This window comes from Oncorhynchus mykiss, chromosome 28, assembly GCF_013265735.2.
Source record: "Oncorhynchus mykiss isolate Arlee chromosome 28, USDA_OmykA_1.1, whole genome shotgun sequence".
Taxonomy (NCBI): Eukaryota; Metazoa; Chordata; class Actinopteri; order Salmoniformes; family Salmonidae; genus Oncorhynchus; species Oncorhynchus mykiss.
In genome coordinates this window covers 23,633,655-23,652,277 of record NC_048592.1, presented here as the reverse complement: position 1 = coordinate 23,652,277, position 18,623 = coordinate 23,633,655, and the positions used below count along the sequence as shown (strand labels likewise).

Here is an 18,623-nt window from a genome sequence, read left to right as displayed (position 1 = left end):
TTATTTGAATGAGAGTGCGTATATGCATGTGTACGAACACCTGCACAGCATCAGCCTCAGGCAAACCGGCATTAGTTGTAAAAACACTGCCACTTAGTGTCATTCAAATGTACTTTTATTATGTTTTATTTAGACTTTTTCCCCTTTATCTTTTGATCATCATTCTCTCTCTCACACAGCAACTCCAGGAAGGGAACTTTTATTTGTAACTAGTGGATTTGGTTCTGGGTGTTGAGCCTGAGATTGTCACATCTGCTCCTGCCACACCCCCTAGTGGTCATCCGGAGTCTGCTTGACCTGCAGCCATTCCACCAGTACTCTCTCTCTCTCTCCTCCTCCCTTTCTGTTTGTGTGTGGTTGGAGACAGGTGTGCTGGGGTCAGAGCAGATCCCTACCAGCTGCAACTTGTTCCATTATCAAGACCTCTACAAATACTCAGTTATGCCACTTCCTCTCTGCCTGATCATAATCTCTGACTCTGGCACCTGTCTTCTGTTCCACATCTCACCATCCTGCTAACCTGTTCTGGACTCACCACACCACCACTCCCTTGGATTCCCCTATGGACCTGTTTACCCTGTCCCAACCCAGCACACTCCAACTTCAGCCTCCACATCTGGTTTCCTGCATCTCATCCAAGCTTCCCCGGATCTGCACTCCATATCTCCCTGTGTTACAATAAATACCTTGGTTCATTCATCTCTGTTTCCTCGTCTGAGTCTGCTTGTCAATGTTCTAGGTGAATGGAATAAGGCGGAGTCAGGCGCAGGACACAGGTATGAGTAAAGTCACGATATTTACTCAAATTCAACAATAATCCAACAAGGATAAACATAAACAATCCAGAACACGTACACGGAACCACTTGAGAAAAACAATCACGCACAAAATAACAGGGGAAGCCAGAGGGTTAAATAAGGAACACTGATTATGGAATGGAAACCAGGTGAGTGTAATGAAGACAAAACAAAACGAAAATGAAACATGCATCGGTGGAGACTAGAAAGCCGGTGACGTCGACCGCCGAACGCCGCCCGAACAAGGAGAGGGACCAACTTCGGCGGAAGTCGTAACACTGCTCTTGGGTTCCCCTGTGCCGCTCCGCGTAACAGATATTAATGTTTAACAGATTATCTCCCCTCAGGTATTGTTGTGGGTTGTGGGTAGCTCAGTTGACATTGAGAAAACTCCTGCAGATATTGAGAAATTGAAATTGAGAAAATTATCCTTCATTATGCATGTCACTCCAACTTTTTTTCAGTCATGCTGAGTAGTAGATATTATATACTGTATCATCAAATCTAAAAGAAATGTGGTCCTCTGGTTGACCTATGAAATAGAATCAGTATATCACAGTGGAGGCTCCTCAGGGGAGGAAGGGGAGGACCATCCTCCTCAGTAAATTTAATAGAAATAAAAATGGTAAAACATTTCAAAGTTATACTTTTTAGATACAACTATACTAAATATATTTATATGTCACCAAATAATTCATTAAAACAAACTGTTTTAAAATAAAGGTCTACAGTAGCCTCAACAGAACTCTGTAGGGTACCACCCTGGTGTAACTGGAGGACAGATAGCTTCCGTCCTCCCTTTGGTACACTGACTTCAATACAAAACCTAGGAGGCTCATGGTTCTCACTCCCATCCATAGACCTACACAGTGATTATCACAATTTCCGGAGGAAGTCCTCCAACCTATCAGAGCTTTTGCAGCATGAACTGACATGTTGTCCACCCAATCAAAGGATCAGAGAATTAATCTAGTACTGAAAGCATAAGCTACAACTAGCTAGCACTGCAGTGCATACAATGTGGTGAGTAGTTGATTCAAAGAGAGAGAGGACAGTTGTTGAACAGTTTTGAACAACTTCATTTCTTCCAAAATGAACAAATTTATTGTCACCGGGGCCCACCGGTGGAAGTGCTAAACTGCTTACTGACTGTACACTGTAACGTTACTGCATTATTGTATCGGGTTTAGTAACTCGTTAGTTCTATTAGCTATGTTGACTGACTTTAGCTAATATGGTGACAACGACGTAGGCTGTCTGTAGCAGTTATGATATGGTTTGGTTTGGAAAGGTTTTTTCTCTTGGTCACATACAGCTGTTGTGTTGTGCATTGAAGTCCATAAACGAAGGGAAAAGGTGAGAGGAGGATAGCGCATAGATACAACGTAGGAATACAATGTGGCTGCCATGAAGTGAACGGTGCATGATCAGGGGAGTATTCATTTAGCTGATTCTGTTGAAAACAAATTCTTAAACGGAAGCAAACGGAACGAAACGGGGATAAACATACCTGGGGATAAACATTATTAGTCAGCTGAATGACTAAAATGTTAATATTTACTGTGCATGTTTAACAACTCTTTATTCTGTAGAGAATAGAATAACATTATTTTCCGGGGGGGGGGGGGGGACATTGTGAAATAGCATCAGTACAAGGTGGAAAAATCTTTGTTCCTTATAGACTAGAATAACTTTATTTTCCTGGAGGGAACTTTTATTTGTAACTAGTGGATTTGGTTCTGGGTGTTGAGCCTGAGATTAATGTGCAACAGATGACCTCCCCTCAGGTATTGTTGTGGGTTGTGTGTAGCTCAGTTGACATTGAGAAATCTCCTGCAGATATTGAGAAACTGAAATTGAGAAAACTATCCTTCATCATGCACGTCACTCACATCGACTTTTCTTCAGTCATGCTGAGCAGTAGACATTATATACTGTATCATCAAATATATAAAAAAAATGTGGTTATCTTCACACCGTCAGCACACTTCACAAAAAATCAATGCTCAGCATGAGGCTGAAAGTAGTACCCTGATGGAAACCTCCAGCCCTACTTTCTATTGAGTGCTTTGCTCTAAAGAAACACTTAACACATGGAATGTATTCACTCTTAATTTGCTGAATAATTTTTTTCTCCACAATTGACTGGGTTAGTTAACATAATCACCATGTGCTGTGTAAGCTTGCATAGACCATAGCTGCTTGAAATGGTAAGTGGTTCAAACAGGAAATTAATTTAACATAAAATGTAATAAAATGGTTCTGCGTTGAACATGATGACATAAAAAAAGTATTTATTGAAAGCCCATGTCATGCTTTGTGGGAGGATCTTTTGTTTCCCAAAATGTAATGTTTTGGTAATAAAATGGCAAGATATTTTCCACTCAACTGGAAAAAGTGTGAAATTGGACTTCAATTAAATTGTCATGTGTTTCACAAACAGCAACAAAAGACTAAACTACAAAAGCATGTCACTATTGCCCCCTTGTCGGAAACATGCTTTTCAAAAAATCAAGTTCCCGGAACAAAAGCAAGTTCCATTAACCTAAGGGGTTTAACAGTGATACAAAAGAGGTCATTTTGGTCATGCACTAGGGTCACAGTTACAGCACACGTAACAGCAATTTTGGATAATGGACTTTCAATTACCTATGGTTATCTACACTTTTACTTTCCTTTCCTTTTCTGATGGCAGTTTAAACGACCTGGTGGTGTACATTTAATAACTTGAATAACATTTGGGGGAGAAATTACTTTGGAAAATTACTTTGGGCATGATGAAGGAAGAGCTACGCTGTGACTGTGTACATGTTGTTCTATCATGTAATAATGTACACATTGAGTGTGTTTCCTAACTAGGCCATTCTTTGTTGTGAAAATATGTTATGAACTAATGAGAGTGTGTTCCTTTGTGTCTACACAGTTTGCTGCACACAAACATTGCTGCCAATTTCATGGAAGTGTAAATTCTAGAATCTATGCAAACCATTTAAGACCAAACCTTTTTACTGGTGCAACCCATTATGACTTTGATGATGTTAGAAACATGTTGTAGTATGCACTTGCCACTATTTTTGGCTAGGCTTTGGCCATGTTACAGAATTTCAAAGTGCCAAAAACTGTTTGCCAAAACAATTTGGACAATTTGGACTGACAAAGGGGAACACTGTCTGGCACAATTTGGACTGACAAAGAGGAACACTGTCGGAGACATCTTCCAGTTCATGATAACATGAGATCCAACCACTTTGTTAGATTCCAAATGGGAAGAGGACTTTGAGAGACTCTTTAGACGTTTCCTTCTCAGACTCTTCAACAGTCAGAGAGACTCCTGGTTTCTGTGATAGATAACGCTGTCATTGGTCCTAAATGGCACCCTATTCCTTATATAGACCACTACTTTTGATCAGGGCCCATAGGGCTCTGGTCAAAAGTAGTGCACTACATAGGCAATAGGGTGCCATTTGGGACGTAGACGTGATGCAGCCAGGGCCCTAAATCCCAAGGGATTTGGATCTCATAAGCAGCAGGGGGGCTGTTCTGGATAATATTGCTGATCACAGATGGCAACGGGGGGGGGGGGGGGGGGGGGGGATAACATAGAATAAAACAATATGACTGTTTTTTAATATCCAGAAGCATTTACATATATGGACGTCTAGGTTTGCAGTAGTACTGTAGGTCCAAATCCCTATACTACATTTAAAATCAGTGCACTCCTCCTCTCAATCATCTCCCAGGGTGCGGTAGTGAGCTGAGTCTTTCCAGACAGCACTCTGCAGGGGGGAAGCACTGATTATAGGAGGATGGAAACCTACTTTAAAGGCACAATCTGCAGCCAAACTGCAGCCCCACAACTTGGTTTTATATTGAATGAAGCTGAGGGTTGAGGCTGGAGAAAGGTAACCACTAAAGGTTGACACGGGAACAGGACTCCCACAGGTCTTGTGGGTCCCACAGGATTCCTGCAGGAACAGGAGTGAAAGTCAAGTTCGGAACAGGACCGGACACGAGCAACAGTCCACAGGGAAGGGCAGTACAATAATTATTTTAATCTGAGTTATTTTAGTTATAAGCAGTTTTAGGAGGACATACAGTGGCAAGAAAAAGAATGTGAACCTTTTGGAATTACCTGGATTTCTGCATAAATTTGACATAAAATTTGATCTGATCTTCATCTAAGTTACAACAATAGACAAACACAGTGTGCTTAAACTAATAATATACACATTATTGTATTTTTCTTGTCTATATTGAATACATCATTTAAACATTCACAGTGTAGGTTGGGAAAAGTATGTGAACCCCTAGGCTAATGACTTCTCCAAAAGCTCATTGGAGTCAGGAGTTAACTAACCTGGAGTCGAATCAATGAGACGAGATTGGAGATTTTGGTTAGAGCTGCCCTGCCCCATAAAAAACACTCACAAAATTGGAGTTTGCTATTCACAAGAAGCATTGCCTGTTGTGATCCATGCCTCAAACAAAAGAGATCTCAGAAGACCTAAGATGAAGAATTGTTGCCTTGCATAAAGCTGGGGGAAAAAAGTATCTCTAAAAGTCAGTCCACGGTAAGACAAATTGTCTATAAATGGAAAAATTTCAGCACTGTTGCTACTCTCCTTAGGTGTGGCCGTCCAGCAAAGATGTCTGCAAGAGCACAGCGCAGAATGTTCAATGAGGTCTGAATGCTCGTCATGCTACTCTGTATTCTTGAAAAGCTTCCCATTCACCATTATCATACATGCAGTTTGCAAGACTGGATCTCCAATGTTGACTTTTACATTGGCATTGTTCTTTGGTATAAAGATGAATACATAATGGAGAGATGAGTTGGTTTTAGTCATGTTTCTGTGTAGAATAACCAATGTAAAGGACTAGGGCTGCAAAATTCCTGGAACTTTCAATAACTTCCCTGGTTTTCCTGAAATCCTGGTTGGATGTTCCTGGAGTCAAATCAAAATCAAAATCAAATCAAATGTTATTACAGTTAAATACAAACCCTTAACCTACACTGAGGGAATAAACAGGAAATCCGGAATCATCCAACCAGGATTTCTGGAAAACCAATTTTGCAACCCTATTCAGGACTATGTACTTTATACTCTGATGTTCCTCCTTTTATGTTATACAAATATAATTAGTAAAGTAGTACTGTTCGTGATCAATGTAGGCTATAGTCAATGTAAAGATAACAATTTTGTCATCAAAAATACCAAGATAAAGTGTCAGTGTAATGCATTCATGTATTCTGTACAGGACTTATGACGGTTAAATAATAAAATGTATGAGATGGTCTATGTGCAGAGCCTGTCCTTCAGAAAACTTCTCTATTCATTATTCATCTTGATAATCTCTCTCATACTGACAGAAAAGTGATGTATCTTCTAAAATAGAATTTGAATGGGAATGCCTAGCATGTCTTTCACTGTCACATGGTGAGTCTCCATAGAACTCCATATAGATACCATGTGACTCTCATTGTTCCAGTAGCAACACTTTTACTTACATTAGAAGCTTACTTTACTTTTTTGCGTTTTCTGCTCAGTACTGTTCTCACAGCATCATGTTCTCATGAGCATTATGCTATGAATAAGCACAGAACACATTCATCAATTGCAATGTGAGAAACAGTGTTGTCTACTTGTGTAATTGTTCACTCGTCATCAACAGTTTAATACACAGAAGTGAAAGATCTAATAGTGTCCTATTGCATTTAATCACATTGTTATTTTCTTTAATAAAGAATGGGTCCTTCATCCCACAGGCAATCTAGTAACACACACACACACACAGCCTAATTTACTATTCCATTTATGGAAACAATCCCCATTAAATTGTGCCAAACAAAAGTTACTCCCCCCACACACACACTACTAGACAACACCTCCAGCTATGATAAAATGAACTCCAATTCAATCAGTCACAGGGCCCTTGAACTGCTCAGAGAGATCAGTGATGAACACAGTAAATTTTCCTTTGAAAAAGATGCAGCGTTTTACCAGGAAACCCTCAATGGTTAGGAAAGAACCCGTAGAGATTCTATAATTCCATAAAAGAACCCCTAATAAATGTAGGCCTACAGGCAGGCAGATGGAATCTTTCCTCTACTCTTCTGCTGTGCTCCGCTGCTACCCTCATGGGTTGCATAATTCATAACAATATTGTTTTCAATGTTCTTTAGGAGACTGACTCCCAAATGAGCGAACTTGTTAATGTTTCATCCAACATGTGTACACTCTTAGAAAAAAAGGTGCTATCTAGAAACTAAATGGGTTCTTCAGCTGTCCCCATAGGAGAAACCTTTGAAGAACCCATGTAAAACCCTTTCGACAGAGGGTTCTACCTGGAACCCAAAAGGGTTCTACCTGGAACCATAAAGGGTTATCCAATGGGGACAGCCGAATAACCCTTTTAATCATAATGGAGCGGGAGGGGATGGCCGCCGTTATACGGGCTCCTAACCAATTGTGCTATTTTGTGTGTTTTTTTGCATTGTTTGTAACTTATTTTGTACATAATGTTGATGCTACCATCTCTTATGCCTGAAAAGAGCTTCTGGATATCAGAACAGCGATTACTCACCTCAAACTGGATGAAGATATTTCTTTAATGAGTCTGAAGCGAAGGATATAATGCTGCTCCCAGACAAGGCCCAAATCCCCATCATTCACATGAAGAAAAGAAGGAAATGCAGGGAGCCGGAGATCAGGGTGCCTTGTGAGAATTCGTTGGCATGTAGATAACCCGTCTCTACCATCCGTTCTATTGGCCAACGTGTAATCGCTGGAGAATGAACTGGATGAGCTCCTTTCCAGACTATCCTACCAACAAGACATTAAAAACTGTAATATCTTATGTTTCACCGAGATGTGACTGAACAACGACACGGATAGTTGGTTGGATTTTCCATCCAATGGCAGGACAGAACAGCTACGTCCAGTAAGACAAGAGGTGGGGGTGTGTGTCTATTTGTCAATAACAGCTGATGCGTGATGTCTAATATTAAGGTAGTCTTGAGATATTGCTCACCTGAGGTAGAGTACCTCATGATAAGCTGTAGACCACACTATCTACCTAGAGAGTTTTCATCTGTATTTTTCGTTGCTGTAGAGTACCTCATGATAAGAGTACCTCTTACCTCATGATAAGAGTACCTCATGATAAGCTGTAGAGAGAGAATGACTGATGTTATATTTTGTTAGTTTTTTTGCGTTTTTTTAACTTATTTTGTACATAATGTTGCTGCTACCGTCTTTTTTGACCAAAATAACTTCTGGACATCAGAACAGACTAGTAGAAGCTTTTTCCTTTAACGAGTCCGACGAGTCAGACTTGAAGGATATACTGCTTTCCCGGGAACAGTCCCACATCCCGTCATTTGCGTGAAGAGAAGACAGAGAAAAAGGAGGCGCAGGTCGGGCTGCCTTCTCAGAATTCGTAGGAAAGCGAGTAAAACCCCACTGCCATCCGTTCTATTGGCAAACATGCAATCATTGGAAAATATAATTGATGACCTACGGGTAAGATTAAACTACCAACGGGACATTTAAAACTGTAATATCTCATGTTTCACCAAGTCGTGGATGAATGACGACATGAACATCATACAGCTGACGGGTTTTACACTGTATCGGCAGGATAAAACAGCAACCTCTGGTAAGACGAGGGGTGGCGGTCTATGTATATTTGTAAATAACAGCTGGTGCATGATATCTAAGGAAGTCTCAAGGTTTTGCTCACCTGATGTAGAGTATGTCATGATAGGCTGTAGACCACACTATTTACCTAGAGAGTTTTCATCTGTAAATTGTCATAGCTGTCTACATACCACCACAGACCGATGCTGGCACTAAGACTGCAGTCAATGAGCTGTATACTGCCATAAGCAAACAGGAAAACGCTCATCCAGAGGCGGCGCTCCTAGTGGCCAGTGACTTTAATGCAGGGAAAATTAAATCCATTTTACCAAATTTCCACCAGCATGTTTAATGTGCAACCAGAGGGGGAAAAAAACTCTAAACCACCTTTACTCCACACACAGAGACGACTACAAAGGTCTCCCTTGCCCTCCATTTGGTAAATCTGACCATAATTCCATCTCCTGATTCCTACTTACAAGCAAAAATTAAAGTAGGAAGCTTGTATGCTCGCTTCGAGGCAAGCAACACTGAAACATGCATGAAAGCCTCAGCTGTTCCGGACGACTGTGTGATCACGCTCTCCACAACCGTTGTGAGTAAGACCTTTAAACAGGGCAACATTCACAGGACATGTACTCCGAGCATGTGCTGACCAACTGGCAAGTGTCTTCACTGACATTTTCAACCTCTCCCTGTCTGAGTCTGTAATACCAACATGTCTCAAGCAGACCACCATAGTCCCTGTGCCCAAGAACACTAAGGCAACCTGCCCAAATGACGACCGATCAGAAGCACTCACGCTTGTAGCCATGAAGTGCTTTGAAATGGCTCACATCCACACCGTTATCCCAGAAACTCTAGACCCCTCTAATTCGCATACCGCCCCAACAGATCCACAGATTATGCAATCTCTATTGCACTCCACACTGCCCTTTCCCACCTCGATAAAATAAACACCTATGTGAGAATGCTATTCATTGAATACAGCTCAGTGTCCAACACCATAGTGCCCACAAAGCTCATCACTAAGCTAAGGACCCTGGGACTAAACACCTCCCTCAGCAACTGGATCCTGGACTTCCTGACGGGCCTCCCCCAGGTGGTAAGGGTAAGTAACAACACATCCGCCACGCTGATCCTCAACACAGGGCCCCCTCAGAGGTGTGTGTTCAGTCCCCTCCTGTACTCCCTGTTCACTCATGACTGCACGGCCAGGCACGACACCAACACCACCATTAAATTTGCCAATAACCCAACAGGTAGGCCTGATCACCGACAACGACGAGACAGCCTATAGGGAGGAGGTCAGAGACCTGACCGTGTGGTGCCAGGACAACAACCTCTCACACAACGTGATCAAGACAAAGGAGATGATTGTGGACTACAGGAAAAGGAGGACCGAGCACACCCCATTCTCATTGACAGGGCTGCATTGGAGCAGGTTGAGAGCTTCAAGTTCCTTGGAACATCACCAACATCACCAACAAACTAACATGGTCCAAGCACACCAAGACAGTCGTGAAGAGGACACGACAAAACCTATTCCCCTCAGGAGACTGAAAAGATTTGGCATGGGTCCTCAGATCCTCAAAAGGTTTCACAGCTGCACCATCGATAGCATGGTAGCACTGGTTGCATCACTGTCTGGTGTGGCAACACCTCGGCCTCCGACCGCAAGGCACTACAGAGGGTAACGAGTCCAGACTCTGTCGCAGCCGGCCGTGACCGGGAGACCCATGGGGCAGCCCACAATTGGCCCAGCATCGTCCGGGTTAGGGGAGGGTTTGGCCTGCAGGGATGTCCTTGTCCCATCGCGCAGTAGCGACTCCTGTGGCGGGCGGGGCGCAGTGCACGCTGAAACGGGTGTAAAGTGTTTCCTTCCACACATTGGTGCAGCTGGCTTCTGGGTTAAGTGGGCACTGCGCATATACAGTGCCTTGCGAAAGTATTCGGCCCCCTTGAACTTTGCGACCTTTTGCCACATTTCAGGCTTCAAACATAAAGATATAAAACTGTATTTCTTTGTGAAGAATCAACAACAAGTGGGACACAATCATGAAGTGGAACGACATTTATTGGATATTTCAAACTTTTTTAACAAATCAAAAACTGAAAAATTGGGCGTGCAAAATTATTCAGCCCCCTTAAGTTAATACTTTGTAGCGCCACCTTTTGCTGCGATTACAGCTGTAAGTCGCTTGGGGTATGTCTCTATCAGTTTTGCACATCGAGAGACTGACATTTTTTCCCATTCCTCCTTGCAAAACAGCTCGAGCTCAGTGAGGTTGGATGGAGAGCATTTGTGAACAGCAGTTTTCAGTTCTTTCCACAGATTCTCGGTTGGATTCAGGTCTGGACTTTGACTTGGCCATTCTAACACCTGGATATGTTTATTTTTGAACCATTCCATTGTAGATTTTGCTTTATGTTTTGGATCATTGTCTTGATGGAAGACAAATCTCCGTCCCAGTCTCAGGTCTTTTGCAGACTCCATCAGGTTTTCTTCCAGAATGGTCCTGTATTTGGCTCCATCCATCTTCCCATCAATTTTAACCATCTTCCCTGTCCCTGCTGAAGAAAAGCAGGCCCAAACCATGATGCTGCCACCATGTTTGACAGTGGGGATGGTGTGTTCAGCTGTGTTGCTTTTACGCTAAACATAACGTTTTGCATTGTTGCCAAAAAGTTCAATTTTGGTTTCATCTGACCAGAGCACCTTCTTCCAGATGTTTGGTGTGTCTCCCAGGTGGCTTGTGGCAAACTTTAAACGACACTTTTTATGGATATCTTTAAGAAATGGCTTTCTTCTTGCCACTCTTCCATAATGGCCAGATTTGTGCAATATACGACTGATTGTTGTCCTATGGACAGAGTCTCCCACCTCAGCTGATGATCTCTGCAGTTCATACAGAGTGATCATGGGCCTCTTGGCTGCATCTCTGATCAGTCTTCTCCTTGTATGAGCTGAAAGTTTAGAGGGACGGCCAGGTCTTGGTAGATTTGCAGTGGTCTGATACTCCTTCCATTTCAATATTATCGCTTGCACAGTGCTCCTTGGGATGTTTAAAGCTTGGGAAATCTTTTTGTATCCAAATCCGGCTTTAAACTTCTTCACAACAGTATCTCGGACCTGCCTGGTGTGTTCCTTGTTCTTCATGATGCTCTCTGCGCTTTTGACGGACCTCTGAGACTATCACGGTGCAGGTGCATTTATACGGAGACTTGATTACACACAGGTGGATTGTATTTATCATCATTAGTCATTTAGGTCAACATTGGATCATTCAGAGATCCTCACTGAACTTCTGGAGAGAGTTTGCTGCACTGAAAGTAAAGGGGCTGAATAATTTTGCACGCCCAATTTTTCAGTTTTTGATTTGTTAAAAAAGTTTGAAATATCCAATAAATGTCGTTCCACTTCATGATTGTGTCCCACTTGTTGTTGATTCTTCACAAAAAAATACAGTTTTATATCTTTATGTTTGAAGCCTGAAATGTGGCAAAAGGTTGCAAAGTTCAAAGGGGCCGAATACTTTCGCAAGGCACTGTATATTTAATCCACTGCATCAGTCCTATGAGGGCTCTATTCAGGATGTCTATACCTATACTCTATCAGCTTCCATGTATGGTTAATGTAGCTGGAGATGTATACATTGTCATTTCAACATTCGAAGACCATCAGATTCTTTGACATATTGTATCATACTCTACCATTCAGGGACTGCTGTCCTGTCAACTATTTGAACTGATAGCCTATTCAAAATATCCTATATAGCATAGGCAATGGACTTTGTAGTGATACTATCACAGGGTAACTATATTGTAGCCTAGATCATTGGAATCTATCATTCTAATAATTTCAGTATGATTATACCTTGGTAATGAATTATCTGTTCCAACCACTATTATCCATGCAACTTACCAACTGGTAATTGGTACATTCAATAGTGCTTAGTTATAGGCTACAGCACAGTATCAAGTCTCTATTGGCATCTAGTGGACAAAATACCTTAGTACATTGTTTTGTGCACGGTGTAATCATAGATGGCAGGTACAGTACACAGTAAAAAGCCACTGCTGCATCCCATACTCTCTACTAGTTGTACTACCATACTTTTATAGCAACCCTAAATATTTGATGTTGGAAAATAGATTATTAGACTATTCTGTATGGTTCAGAATAATAATGAATTGCGCTGTACGAGTGTGCACGAGCCAAGTATCCACGAGATGGCGCTTGGAAATCCTATTTTCAAAAATCCCTCCCTGTGTTTGACCTATCTTGACAATGACAATTTCCTGTTCGAAAAATTAGAAGGAGGCTGGTCATATTGTGTTGTGTGCGTGGAGAAGAGAAACGCACTCGAAAGCAGGATGTGGTGAAGGGATTATTGGGCTACATTGGAAACTAAACCAGTCGAAGGAACCCATGCAGTGTACGGGACTGGTACACTGAATTCAAAGGATTACGGATGTCGAATACAGAAACGGGTGAGGAAGAGTATTTATGTTATTTATTAAAAAAGGTTAACACAAGTTTGGCGAAATAGCGGTTAATTTGCGACTGTTAGGAAACTCCTTCATAAACCACGATGCAGATTGACAGGTCGCTGAGCCCTTCGCTCTGAACTAACTACTATGATTACATCAATCATAATTATTCCAGCGGCTGTGGTTGCAACATTTTCACAGACATTAACGTTTGTCATCGTGTTGTTGTTACATTGTAGAATATACATTGTGTATGTAAAATGTTTTCTGTCTGTGTCGCTTATTCTGCTCTCTCTATTCTGAAACTTATTTGTAGAGTGGAAATGAGAAGAGCGGCAGCGGCAAACAGTGGAGCTCAAGGGGCGGATTCTGGAAAGACAATTTCCACAGGACCAACAACAGCCAAGGAAAATGGACCGACAACTCCGAGCCCTCCAGTCAGCCCTACGACCTCAATCGCCCCGGTGGATCTGGGAGATGAGCCACAGTCCTCCGTCACAGACGCCACTCGGATGTGGATGAAATTTGCCAAGACCTTCATCGTTATTCTTCCCATTTATGTTTTGGGATATTTTGAGTTCAGCTTCAGTTGGGTTCTAATAGGACTTGCCATCTTTTTCTGGTGGAGAAGAAATCAAGGGCATAAAAACAACAGACTGACCCGTGCCTTAGCGTTCTTGGAGCATGAAGAGAAAACTGTCAAACAACATTTGTCGACCTCTGAGTTGCCACCATGGGTAAGAATGACATTGTTTTGTTTTATTGAGTTAAACATTTTAAAGCTTCTAACATAGCTAACAACTTTTTTCCTGGTCAGGTGTTACAGATGAATAGTATTGTCAATGGTATCCCCCATCCAGATTAGTGTTGCTAATCAACTTGATTGTTTCACAACTTCAAACAGCAGTTCATTTTCCCCACATCACTGTGGTTGACAGTATACTGCTCAACAGCCCTCATGGACAGTCGAATTGTAAACGGTCCATATAGCCCATGGCAATCAGAGTAGCTATCTAGATCTGTACTGACCCCTGTACCTGCTTTGTCAGAGTAGTTCTGAGATCCTTCTGAGGATGGCCTGGTTTACGTTACACTATAAGGGAGGGAGGAGATTATGGCTGAACTCCAAAAGATTGAGCTTTGGCAATATATCAATCAAGCAACAGTGTGACGCTAAGAGGTGATCCACAGCTCCTTTTAACTGGCTTAAGTAAAAAATAAAAATGTTTTATGCTCAAAATTTGTCACATGCATCATAAACGAAAGGTGTAGACTAACAGTGAATAGAAAGATACAATTAAAAAGTGACACATGGCTATATATACAGGGAGTAGGATTACTGAGTCGATGTGCAGGGGTACGAGGTAATTGAGGTAGCTATGCACATACAGTGCCTTGCCAAAGTATTTGGACCACTTGGATTTTTTCACATTTTGTGTTAAAAAGTGGGATTCAAATTGATTTAATTGTCATTTTTTTGTCAACAATTTACGCAAAATACTCTGTCAAAGTGGAAGATGAGATGAATAAAAATGAAATAACTAAAATATAATTGTTGCATAAGTATTCAGCTACCCGTGTCAATACATGTTAGAATCACCTTTGGCATTGATCAGCTGTAAGCCTTCTTAGGTGTCTAGAAGAGCTTTGCACACCTGGATTGTGTAATATTTGTCCTTATCCCCCCCCCCCCCCCCCCCCCCCCAATTCTTCAAGCTCTGTCAAGATGTTGGGGATTTTCAAACAGATTTAAGTCAAAACTGTAACTTGGCCACTGTCTTCTTGGTAAGCAACTTCAGTGAAGATTTGTCCTTGTGTTGTAGGTTATTGTCCTGCTGAAAGATTAATTCCTCTCCCAGTCCCTGGTATAAAGCAGGTTTTCTTCAAGGATTTTGCCTGTGTTTAGCTCTTTCTTTTTATTCTGCAAAAACTCTCCAGTATTTGCCGATGTCAAGCATACCCATACTGTACCATGTCAAGCATACCCATACTGTACCATGTCAAGCAGCCACCACCATGCATGGAAATAAGGAGGCAGTTACTCAGTGATGTGTTGGATTTGCCCTCAAACATAAGGTTTTGCATTTAGGCCAAAAAGTGTATTCCTTTGCTGTGTTTTATTTAAAATAATTCACTATTACTTTAGTGCCTTGATGCATACAAGATGCATGTTTTGGAATATTTTTTATTCTGAATATTTCTATTTTGTGCAGTCACTACAGTGTTATTTATCCATCCTCAGTTTTTTCCCATCACAGCCATTGAACTCGAGCTGTTTTAAAATCACCAATAGTCTCATGGTAACATAACTGAACAGTTCCTGTCCTGCAGCTCAGTTCAGAAGTAAGACTATCTTTCATGTGTCTGGGTGGTTTAATACATCATCCACAGCATCATTAACTTGATCATGCTTAAAGAGATATTCATTGTCTGATTTGTTTTTGTTACCCATCTACCAATCACTTGTCTTTGAGGCTTTTGAAAAGCTCCCTGGTCTTTGTAGTTGAATCTGGGCTTGAAATTCAATACTTGACACCTTACAGATGTTCTATGTATGGGGGACAGAGGAAGGGTTAGTCATTCAAAAATCTTGACAACCACAATTATTTCACACATTGATTCCATGTAACTTATTATGTGATTTGTTAAGCCACATTTTACTCCTGAATGAATTTAGGGTTGCCTAAACAAAGGGTCTGAATACTTATGCAGTGTGTGCGTGCGCACGCTAGGGCTCTGATAGGCTATGTGATCTGATGGGATTATTACTCTCTATTCTCCCGAACCCACCTAATTTATTCAGGTATTCCTATGCCCTGTAATGGGTACTTATTGTAGATCTGACAAGTTTTGACATTTCACTCTAAGCTAGGGCAAGTACAGGCAGCTTTGGTTAAGTATATAGCACAATCAATTCCAGACACAACTTCTTGGTTATTGTCAGAAACCTGCTCCAGAGTCTGCCGTTTAAAAAGTCAGTAGTAAGAAACCAGCACTGTCTGTCAGGAGTGGTGGCATGGATTGTGATGTGATCCACGATACAATTGTTGGAACTTTATTTTAAAAATGCAGCAGGCCTTGGTGTTGGTGAGCCATGCCCTCTGACTGTGTCCAAAATGGCACCCTATTCCCTACATAGTGCACTACATTTAACCAGAGTCCTATAGGCCCTGTGCATTACAAAAAAGGGAATAAGGTGCCACTTGGGACACAAGCATGCTAGTTGTTTCAGCAAATATGCCTGGAATGAGGCCTGGAATGTGTTAGTTTTGTGGACTGTTTTGTTAAAACAATTTGACAAAGAAGCACACACTTCCCAAGAACTGTATTTTCTGCCTAGAAGGCCAGCATCCTGGAGTCACCTCTTCACTATTGACATTGAGACTGGTTTTGCGGGTACTATTTAATGAAGCTGCCAGTTGAGGACTTGTGAGGCGTCTGTTTCTCAAACTAGACACACTAATGTACTTGTCCTCTTGCTTAGTTGTGCACCGGGGCCTCCCACTCCTCTTTCTATTCTGGTTAGGGCCAGTTTGTGCTGTTCTGTGAAGGGAGTAGTACATGGTGTTGTATGAGATCTTCAGTTTCTTGGCAATTTCTCACATGGAATAGCCTTCATTTCTCAGAACAAGAATAGACTGACGAGTTTCAAAAGAAAGTCTTTGTTTCTGGCCATTTTTGAGCCTGTAATCAAACCCACAAATGCTGATGCTTCAGATACTTAACCAGTCTAAAGAAGGCCAGTTTTATTGCTGCTTTAATCAGGACATCAGTTTCAGCTGTGCTAACATAATTGCAAAATGGTTTTCTAATGATCAATTAGCCTTTTTAAAATGATAAACTTGGATTAGCTAACACAACGTGCCATTGGAACACAGGAGTGATGGTTGCTGATGACGGGCCTCTGTACGCCTATGTAGATATTCCATTTAAAAATCAGCCATTTCCAGCTACAATAGTCATTTGCAACATTAACAATGTCTACACTGTATTTCTGATCAATTTGATGTTATTTTAATGGACGAAAAAAGTGGTTTTCTTTAAAAAAAAAAAGGTCATTTCTAAGTGACCCCAAACTAAATGGTAGTGTATATGTACAGTACATTTGAATGTCATGTTAACATATTATAATATTGCTATTATACTATGAAGCTTTATGTTATCATATTATGTTATCCTTCTGTGAACATAAGGCACAAAAGCAATGCAGGTAGTAGTTGGCAATCTTAAGATTGGCAAATTAGATTTCTGTCTTCACTAAACAATATGTTAAGATGATGTACACTGCACTCGAAGTTTGAGACCTTCTAAAAGACAGACGATTGATATTTGAGGGCAGAGCTCAGGTCAGTATAAATCCGGTCATGACTGGCCTGTCTGTCCCTGGTTACTGGGCCTCAGTTCTTTTACAACAGGATCGCTGGACTGTAATTAGGTCAAACTGTCAAGGAGAAAAAAACCGTTAAAGTGTAGCAAAATGCATCCTCCAAAATATAGGTCTAGTCCAGCGTTTCCCAAACTCTGTACTCGGGACCCCAAAGGGTGCAAATCATTCAAGTTGGATGGTAATTTGAATCATCTTTGTAGTGCTAGGGCAAAAACCAAAACATCCACCACAAGTTTGGGAAACACTGGTCTAGTCAAATGGTCTATATGGAGTAGAGGTTTCACTCGTTCTGTTATGCTCTCTAATGGTGTGTCATAATGGCCATGGATGGGGTCGCCCTCAGTGATGTGCCAAAGGGTGGGCCAATCAGTCCAGTGGAATGTAAAAAAAATATATATATATTAAATAATTGTGTGTCGAACAGAGAGCCTTGTGCTGCTGTGCTCTGCCTCTGACTACAGGGAGAATAGGCCTTGTTTGATTCTTTCAAATATCCAGGTCCTGTGCTGTTTTATGACCGTGACTTCCTTCAGTCTCATGGGAGCAATGACTGTTGAACAGAGCATTGTGCTCTTGAGTTCTGCCTCTGACTAAAGGGAGTAGAGAATAAGCCCTGTTTAACTCGTTCAAACCTGCAGTCGTGTTCAAACAGAAGTCGTGTACTGCTGTCGCATATGACCCAGACCCCCTCCACACACAGTCTCCTCTCATGGGAGTGATGAGACTGTCAGGGACTTTGGAGAAAAGGACAGTCCAGTCATCAGTGCTCGCTCACTGGATAATGTGACTGTGACGAGTTTATGGATGATGTCGGGAGAACACACTCAGCAAAATAGAGAGCTCTGACGGAAGCATCTCAAAGCTTTTACAGGCTTGAATTTGAGTTGATAACAGATAGATATTTGTATCACATTTCAAACGATCCAGTAGGTCTATCATGTTCTATTTGCTAGGCCTGTATTGTTAGCTTGTGGCACTGTGCTTTGTGACTTACCAAGAGCAGAGGTGTGTCACACACACTGTCTTCTAAGCAGGCAGACAAATCAGTAACTTAAGCAACAAATGAAAGTTTGTCACTGAAGTGGAAGGGAGGACACTTAGACCTATGTGAAGTTAGTTTTACAAGGGGATTTAGATCCTTGTTAAATTAGCTATTTTACTATCTATCGTAAGCTTAAATCCCTTTCCTGGGTTGTCTGTATACAGCACAGTGCATTCGGGGAAGTATTCAGACCCCTTTACTTTTTCCACATTTTGTTACCTTAGTGCCTTATTCTAAAATTGATTTAAATTACAGTATCCCCC

At 41.5% G+C, this 18,623-nt stretch overlaps 1 protein-coding gene across 4 annotated transcripts in view; it reads left to right on the top strand.

Annotated features, from left to right (window-relative positions):
* Positions 1 to 12,734: 12,734 nt before the first annotated feature.
* Positions 12,735 to 18,623, top strand: part of LOC110508771 (extended synaptotagmin-2-B) — a 49,507-nt gene continuing 43,618 nt past the window's right edge. For all 4 annotated transcript variants that reach the window (XM_021589576.2, XM_021589575.2, XM_021589574.2 and 1 more), the window contains exons 1-2: positions 12,735 to 12,931; positions 13,248 to 13,668. In XM_021589576.2, coding sequence (XP_021445251.1) covers positions 13,255 to 13,668 — 414 coding nt within the window. In that variant the 5' untranslated portion in view covers positions 12,735 to 12,931; positions 13,248 to 13,254. The remainder of the gene's footprint in view (positions 12,932 to 13,247; positions 13,669 to 18,623) is intronic.